The sequence below is a fragment of the Galeopterus variegatus genome, unplaced genomic scaffold, assembly GCF_000696425.1.
Source record: "Galeopterus variegatus unplaced genomic scaffold, G_variegatus-3.0.2 Scaffold8706, whole genome shotgun sequence".
In the NCBI taxonomy this organism is placed as follows: Eukaryota; Metazoa; Chordata; class Mammalia; order Dermoptera; family Cynocephalidae; genus Galeopterus; species Galeopterus variegatus.
In genome coordinates this window covers 24,396-33,645 of record NW_007734817.1, presented here as the reverse complement: position 1 = coordinate 33,645, position 9,250 = coordinate 24,396, and the positions used below count along the sequence as shown (strand labels likewise).

General features: G+C 42.4%; 1 protein-coding gene across 1 annotated transcript in view; it reads right to left on the bottom strand.

Annotated features, from left to right (window-relative positions):
- LOC103608699 (amphiphysin) overlaps positions 1 to 9,250 on the bottom strand; it is an 81,128-nt gene that overhangs the window by 50,626 nt on the left and 21,252 nt on the right. Inside the window, exons 4-5 of the mRNA XM_008593101.1 lie at positions 2,518 to 2,625; positions 833 to 918 (exon numbers count right to left, since the gene is read on the bottom strand). Coding sequence (XP_008591323.1) covers positions 833 to 918; positions 2,518 to 2,625 — 194 coding nt within the window. The remainder of the gene's footprint in view (positions 1 to 832; positions 919 to 2,517; positions 2,626 to 9,250) is intronic.

Below are 9,250 nucleotides of genomic sequence, written 5' to 3'. Positions count from 1 at the left end.
ATCCAAACAATAGCAGAAATGAACAATCTCAAGTCTAGACCCTCTAAATGTTTACAATTGTGGAGGATAAGTAGAAGTTCTAGAATTTGTAAGTGGGAAGATTTTATGGGTAATCCTCTGGTGGCAGTGAGGGCTGGAGGACTTGACTGCCCTGTGGCAGGGTAGGCACAGCTCTGCTTATCTGGGGTGCTGGTGTGGGGGTGCTGAGGAAACAGGAATGTAAGGCCCCACTCCACTCAACACTTCCTGGTTCTACCACTGAGTCGGAAAAATAGAACAAACAATAGAAAATGCACTCAATTCCAACAGAAATGAAGCATACCTATAAATAAGAAGAATATTTAGTGCCAGAACTGGAGTGGAGTTCAAGTTAAAAGACCAGGGCTGAAGGTGGAGGCTCGGCATCAAGGCCAGAAGACTAGACAAGCTAGTCTTGGAATAAAGGAAGCTCTGCCAAGAGCTGAAAGGGCACATTGCAAGACGAAGGGCAGCTCTCCTTGTCCCTCTGATTGAGATTTGGGTCTCCCCATGAGAAACACATCAAGGCCTAAAACTGTGTGCCATCCACTATGGCAGCTGCCATAACAGAATATGTGGTTATTTAATTTTAAATAAATTACGTTTAAAGTTCAATTCCTCAGCCACACTAGCCATATTCTGAATGCTCAGTGGCCACATGGGGCAAGTAGCTGCCACACTGGCAAATGTAGATACCGACCTCTTCTCCTGGACAGTGTTGAAGCATCACAGACAATAAAGACAAGGTAAGGGAAATCCATGGGTCTTGAGCTCCTAAAAAGGACACGTATAACCTTTACAGAAACGTCTTTACCTCGACCATAACGATGGTAACTCTTCTTGTAAGTCAACATTAAACTCTTCAAACACTTTCTGTGCTTTCTGAAATTCCTCTTCAGCCTACAAATGATATATAACGTGTTTACACTAAAAAAACAAGTCATCACTATATACAACAGCATCATTTAATATAAAATAGAAATAGCCTTATGGCATCCTGAAAAAAAATTGGGAAGAAGAGATTTTTGGTTCAAATCCACACCATTGTTTTCAATTAAACATGAAATATTAAGACTCATTAGGACAGGAAACCGGATTGATTACAGTGGTTGCTCTTGCGGTTTCTGGTTCATTCACTGATTCTACAAAAGTATGTGAACTGCCTGCCACATAGACAGCTCTGCTCAGGATACTGGACGTGGATGCTCCCGCAAAAAACTCCTAGTCTCGAGGGAAGTCCAAATAATTACATTACAAGATATATCACAACAGAACAACTTACAACTTGTTAGGGAGCCTGCTGTTGGGAAATATGGTAGAGAAGAGAGAAGACTCCACAGCCAAGGTGACATTTTAACTGAATCTTGACGAATCAGAGAGCGTTTGCTAAAGAAGGGAGTGCGGAAGCTGCACGATACATAAAGTGGCGTTCCTTGGGGTGGGACTCTGGCTTACTCTCCGTGCGTACACGTCAGACTGCTTTACCTTCAGCACCTCGCAGGCTGTCGTGGGTGTTAAGGAAGGTAACGCAGCGCAGTGCTGAGCAGGGTGACTGGCATGTGGCCTCTGCAGAAGAGCAGCTGCTACTGTGGCTATGCAGGAACTGATGTTGGTCAGGGAGGCTGTGGCTGAGAACATGTGTGTGTGGAAGGAGGAGAGGAGGGAAAGGGGACTTGGAAGCTGGTAAAGACAGACAGGTGAGTTACAACCAAACTGTGCAGGCCTTGCAGCCATGCTAAGGAATTTAGAATCTTTTCTACAGGCAACAGGAGCCATTGAAGGATGTAAGCAGTAGGGAAAGGTAACCAGTCATGTGATGGACAAGGACCATTCAGGCAGCGGTGTGCAGGCAGAGGAGAAGGCAGGACCGGAGGCAAAGAGAGTGGTCAGCAGGTGACCTCAGTGAGTCAGCAGGCGTAAGTCACTGCCACACAAGGTCAGAAGTGCTGCGGTGTGCAGGCAGAGGAGAAGGCAGGACCGGAGGCAAAGAGAGTGGCCAGCAGGTGACCTCAGTGAGTCAGCAGGCGTAAGTCACTGCCACACAAGGTCAGAAGTGCTGAAGTGGGTTTTCCACAAGACAATTCATGTTATGCAGATCTAGCACATGTCTGTATTCTCAGACCATTCCGAGTTAGGTCTGAGGATTTCACACTTGGCTTCCCATCGGAGTGTGCACTTCAGCGTTAGGCATGGACCACAACCACGTAAGGAAGTGCAGGCACACATGTCACTTCCTTTGATCTGGCAACACTGGAGGGGCCAAAGCTTATTCTGACCAAGATGTGTGAGTTAATCCCACCCATGTGAGTTCTACAATAACATGAAAAACCTGATTTTAATTAAAAATCCATGGAAAGCTGCCCACAAGCACCATGTTTCTGTTCAAATTCTGGCCTGACTCCAATCTCCTCTAAAAAGGAAACATTTCATTTTCAAAAGCAAAGTTGCTACAGGTCACGAAATATGGAGAGCAGTGCGCCCCGTGGGCTGGCTCCCTACCTTAGAGATCCGACCCTCGTCCTTCCTCTTGGAGCTCTGCAGCGCTTCCAGGTGGTGGCGGGCGCTGTCGTAATCCACCAGCTTCCTGCTGCGTTTTGCGATGCGATTCTGCCAATAGGGAAGTGCACGCACTAAGAAAGAGACACGCTCAGAGTCTTCCCGTGACTGCCACATGCCAAAAGCCTTCCTGTTCCAGGGCAGCTGAGGATCGTGACTGAAATTTCAGTGGATAAACAACCCCTGGAAATCAGGCAACGGCCTCCAAGCCTTTGTGTGGACACCATTAGGTAAATACCTTCCCTTCCAACAACAATTAGTCAGTCAGAGAGAGCTGAGGGCAGTTTGCAGTAGAAGACCAGAAAAATTCCAGAACTGGTTCGGAGGAGCGGCTAAACCTGTACTTTCCATTAGACTCTAATCTGTGAATGTTCCACTTTAAAGACAGTAAAAAATTGTATTAGATTTGTAATTCTAATAACACACTAACAAACACATTCTTCCTAAGAAGTCTCTTTTCCTACATGTCTCTCAATCACTTGTTCATTAGAAGCCCCTGAGCTCGTGTGTCACTTTGGAATCCCTGGTGACAAACATGGAGACACTGCACTAATGGACAAGCTCTTCCCCAAGGGCCTCCATCGGGTGCTCTGGGACAGTCTGGGGATAAGCCTGTAGTGCAGGTGAGAAGGAGGTGACCCGTGGCTGCTAGGGGATGTGCATAAAGCCCTGCTGTCTCCATGGACCATTTTCCCTTAAGAAGCAAAAGCTTTACGTTTCGTGAGGAGGGAGCACAAAACCCTCCTGCTCCCAGGGACCAGGCAAAGATCCACTGCTTCCGGGGGTGGAACAGGAGCAAAACCGACCTGCTCTCGGGGAGCCGGCATAAGAATTTTAATACCAAATATATCTTCACGAAGAGTGAGTACCTAAATAATAAAAATAAAGGTAAATATTCTAGATTTTTTTCTTATTTTTAAATGCTTAAAAAGGTAATTGATTATTTCGAGTAAAAAAACAGAAAGAATGTATTGTGGGATTTATAATGTATGTAAAGGAAAAATGTTCGACAATGATACCACACTCAGGAAAGGAGATGGGACCTGAAGTGTACTGTTGTAAGGTTCTTAGGTAATACACGAAGTTGTACAAATTATTTGAAGTTAGACATGAAAAGTTAAAATTGTAGGGCCACCACTGAAGAAATAAGCTAAATAAAGAGGTAAAACTAATAAGTAAACAGTATAAAATATACTGATTCCTGAGCCCCAGAGTAAGAGACACTGGTTCAGCCTGAGGCAGGGCCCAGACATCTGTACTTTTAAAAAAGTCTCTCCAGTGGCCCAGTGATGCCCAGCCAGTCTAATAATGAGAACAACCGCAGGAGGAGCCACTTCAAAAACCATCAAATTTGATATGACAGGGAAAAGAAAAAAAAACAACAATATAGTTGTTTACGGCTTACAAAACAGGTGACCCATGGATCCTCGGAGCAACCCACAGTGTGGATGGGGCAGGGATCATCCCCACTTTACTCGTAGGGAATTTGGAGTTGCATGAGATACCCTCCACCCTGTCCAAAACTGCTCAGCACACCTGTGGCAAACAATGAACTGAATTTGAAGTCAGCCCCACCGACCAGAGCCAAGAGCAGGGCAAGGCAAGGGAGACAGAGCAGGACGGTAAGAAGGCCGCTTCCAGGCTGAGCCCGTGGCGCACTCAGGAGAGTGCAGTGCTGGGAGCGCAGCAGCGCTCCCGCTGCGGGTTCGGATCCTATATAGGGATGACCGGTGGGCTCACAGCGCTCACTGGCTGAGCACAGTGCGGCCGGTCTCAAAGAGGACAAAAAAAAAAAGAAGGCTGCTTCCTCTTGGGGTCCCATAGCACAGGGCGAGCCACTGTAAGGGTCTCCTGCTGTTCTGCACTCGGGCCCTCACCTGCCCCACCCAATCCCACCGTGCTCCTGAGTCCCAGTGAGTGCTTCCCCCAACAGCTCCTGCTGCCTCTCTGACAGGCTCCATCAGTTGGCTACCACCATGCTAATTCACTCTGTGCTGTTCCTCTGCACCCTGCAGGGTTGTGAGAGGTGGGCTGGGGCAGTTACCCTCAGCTGCTTCCAGTCGCTTTCATTGTTCTCTGCACCTGCCACTTCCAACTGGTGTTAGTGGCAGAAAGCATGGCTGACACACCCACAGTCTCCTAGAGATACGTGATCAGGTAGCCCAGCCGGGTAGAGTGGAGCCCTTCCATAAGATATGGTGGACACCATGAGCCTACGAGGTGACAAAGCTCATTATTTTAGCAAACATCTGACTGTTTCTTTCAAAGCAGCCCTGTCCCTCGCAGCAGTGGCCTTATGTAACTATATGCAAACTCTTACAAAGTTCTTCTTTGCGGACTTGACTGCTGGCCTGGGCACGCCTTTAACAGCCAAGTAGCAAACTTGATTCTTTGAAGATAATTCTGATTTTTGAAAAGAGCCAAAATTCAATTATGTCTAAGTCTGGAAAAAGGTGGAAGAGTGTACTGGGTAATCTTATTTTTGTTCAAAAACAAAAAGTGAAGTAAATAACGTGACATTTTCTTGTGTAACTGGCAAGTCAATTACACAATATATAGATACAAACAGGATGTAGCTTACCACCATAGAAGTGACTGTTTTGAAGACCATCATTCATTTTGATGCATAAATTTTTGTGTTGGAAAGACAAATCAATCTTATTTACCTGTCTAACATCTGGGAAAGTTGGGGTAAAAAAAATCCCAAATGTCCTAAGTAGGGGTAGAGATAAAACACACTAGCTTTTTTATAGAAAATGATACACTTCTTATTTAACCGTACAGTAGTAAATTTAATTGAACAAATTAAATTGTAAATTTAATTAAAACTTCTTGAGCTTCCCCACTGTACGCTAAACTTCCACAGAAAAGAATATAATTTATTGCATTCATATATATATANTTCTTTCAAAGCAGCCCTGTCCCTCGCAGCAGTGGCCTTATGTAACTATATGCAAACTCTTACAAAGTTCTTCTTTGCGGACTTGACTGCTGGCCTGGGCACGCCTTTAACAGCCAAGTAGCAAACTTGATTCTTTGAAGATAATTCTGATTTTTGAAAAGAGCCAAAATTCAATTATGTCTAAGTCTGGAAAAAGGTGGAAGAGTGTACTGGGTAATCTTATTTTTGTTCAAAAACAAAAAGTGAAGTAAATAACGTGACATTTTCTTGTGTAACTGGCAAGTCAATTACACAATATATAGATACAAACAGGATGTAGCTTACCACCATAGAAGTGACTGTTTTGAAGACCATCATTCATTTTGATGCATAAATTTTTGTGTTGGAAAGACAAATCAATCTTATTTACCTGTCTAACATCTGGGAAAGTTGGGGTAAAAAAAAATCCCAAATGTCCTAAGTAGGGGTAGAGTTAAAACACACTAGCTTTTTTATAGAAAATGATACACTTCTTATTTAACCATTGGAAAGACAAATCAATCTTATTTACCTGTCTAACATCTGGGAAAGTTGGGGTAAAAAAAATCCCAAATGTCCTAAGTAGGGGTAGAGATAAAACACACTAGCTTTTTTATAGAAAATGATACACTTCTTATTTAACCGTACAGTAGTAAATTTAATTGAACAAATTAAATTGTAAATTTAATTAAAACTTCTTGAGCTTCCCCACTGTACGCTAAACTTCCACAGAAAAGAATATAATTTATTGCATTCATATATATATATTTAAAATTCAATAATAATCCCAATTTGGAATTCATTTTGGCACTATGCAGTAAATACACACTTAGTTGTTCATGCATGGCACCAAGACAAAATCTAAACCACATTTTACAATAACTGCTCACAGCTATAAGCCTGCCTGGTTTGGTGACAAGCAGGTTCTTTAAATGCCACATAATAGAAACCGTAACACAGGGTGCCCTGCCAATCACAGCTGGAAAAGTTAAACATCACCCTCTCACGAATGGTACTTCACAGCCCTCACTAACGGGCTGCAGCAAATATTTGGAAATTTGCTTGAGGTTTTCACTGCAGGTGGCCTATTGATTTGAATGGGAGTCAAGGACGTCAATTGCATTCCATGCTTTGAAAATTCTACACTCAGTATTTTCAGTCATAATCCTTCTTTCCATCAATAACCCGTTCATTATATAATCACTCACTCAGCACTAATTTATGAAGTATTGAAGGCTATACCTACTTCTAACTTCCATTCACTGAATAAAGGCACACAGAATAACAACTCCATTTTCACAGAAGAAAAGTCTTTCAAATATTAAATGCAGCTATCTGCCTATATTCCAATTCTAAATTGTCTCCTTTCCAAATTAAACATTGCTATTTCCTCAACTGTCTGTTGTGTTATGTGATTTCACAGTTCTCTATCTTGGTTGGTTGTATGCTCAAATTTCCTAAATGTGACCTGAGAGAAGAGATTGATTTTAACTCTTTCCATAATGTAGGTAAAACCTTGACATATATTTCATTTATCTCCAGGGCATCCACCAAAAGACCTAGATGATATTCTTCCCGAGTTTCTAGATGGTCCCATATCTGAAGGATCATCTTTGTCTGTGATCTCAACCATGAACCTCAAGAAAAGAATTGCTTAAGTAATAGTTCTGCTGAGTTCCTTTTCCTATATTTCTGACATGGAATAAACCGAAAAGATTAGCCCATATAATCTGTCATGATTTTGTTTTAGTCTATGTTTCAACACAGGCACTTGTCTGTGTGTGTATATCTTCTGAAATAATATGCTCCTAAAGAATGTGGCCAATTTTTAAATAACTATCTCTGGGCAATACAATAACAACTAAGATCTTCACATTGGGTTGATGATATAAGTTTTTGTTCATGAAACTCAACAGCCTTTCAAATGCCTGCTTCTCCAATCAATCACAGACTTCACTTGCTTAGCTAAGTCATACTATGAATATATATCATATAAATAACTTAAAAAATTACAAGCTGCTTTGGAATTTTCAAGTAGGAGGACATGGTTTTCCCCTATCCTCTTCTGACTTATTGAGTTTTGCTTTTTATGGAGGTTATTACCATGCAGTAGAGGTAATGTCAGCAAGATGAAGGAATAGAGAGTGCTAGACACTCCTTCCCACCGTGGACACACAGATTCAACACATGGATTAATTTTCTTTGTGAGAAACCCAGAAACTAGTTAAAAGGCTCCTGAACTCTGGGCAAATATGAGTCCAGCCACATCAAAGCCAGTAGGAAAAGTAGAGAGACCCTCTCATCATAACACCCACCCCCAGCACAGTGCCCATAGTTCCCAGCTTGTCACTGAGAAGTGAAGAAGATGGACAACACATCTAGTGTCCCAACTTTTCCAGCTCCTGCCCAAGGGAGAGTCCTCCATATCACCTGTCTCTGAGAGCTGGCATGCCCAGCATATGCTGGTCCCCTGGGGTCTACAGAGAACAATCAATGGATTGAACATGTGTGCAGGCACTTGCCACAGCTCCTCCCCTGGCTCAGTGCAGAGTGCATGGGCAGAAACAAACACACAAGCAAACACATAAACACAACTCCCCGAGGAGTAAAGAAGTTGAAGCACAAATCTAGCATCCCAACTTTTCCAGCTCCTATCTGAGAGAGTGGCATTTATCTCTCTGGTCTCAGAGAGCTGATGCAGACTGACACATACAGTACACTGAGGCTACAAAGAACAAAGCAGTGGTTGGAATGATTTCAACTTGCATGCAGGCATTTGCCACAGCTCATCCCCCCAACTCAGCACTGACTGAGTGGACAATAAATTCCAGGTCCCAACTTTTCCTCAGGGAGGGATATTTGGACCAAACATCCAAAAACCCAACTTTCCCAGGTACTGCTCAAAGGAATGGCTTTTGCCTTACCTATCTTGGAATGCTGATTGAACCCAGCACACTCAAGGCACCATGTGGTCAGTGAGAAAAAAGATGGCAGTCTAATTTACCGTACACTAGTGCCATAGCCCTTCCCCTCAGCTCAGGTTCAACAGGTGAAAAACTCCAGATCCATGATTCTCCCTGGGAAGGGAAAGATTTGGACAAGTATCCTACAATTCAACTATTTCACGGGGATGCCCAAGAAAATGGCTTCAGTCAAGCTTGTCTTGGAGCACTGACATAATCCAGCATTCTATAAATGCATAGGGGTAACTAAGAACAACAACAAAAAAATGGTTGGATTCGTACAAAATGTGAGAGGATTTCAAGATCTCTGACTGGGACAATTGTTGAGGGTCTTCTCCTGTATGGGGCCAGCTCATGGAGATGGAGAGAAGTGACTTTTGTTTAATACACAGATACCAACACAATCAAGAAAGATAAAAAAAAAGAAAATATGTTTCAAACAAAGAAACAGACCCTAACAAAAAGAAATATATGATTTACCTAATAGAGAATTCAAAGTAACCATCATAAAGATGCTCACTGAGATCAGTAGAAAAATGTACAAAAAGGTGAGAATTTTAAAAAAGAAACAGAAACTATAAAAAATAACAAACAGAAATTATTCAGCTGAAGAATACAATAACCAAACTAAAAAATTCACTAGAGGGGTTCAAGAGCAAATTAGGTAAAGCAGAAGAAATGATCAGTAAACTAAAAGACAGATAATTGAAAATTATATGGTGACAGAGGCAGAAAAAACAGTAAGAATGATGAAAGCTTAGGAGACTTATTGGACATCATCATGTGAACCAAT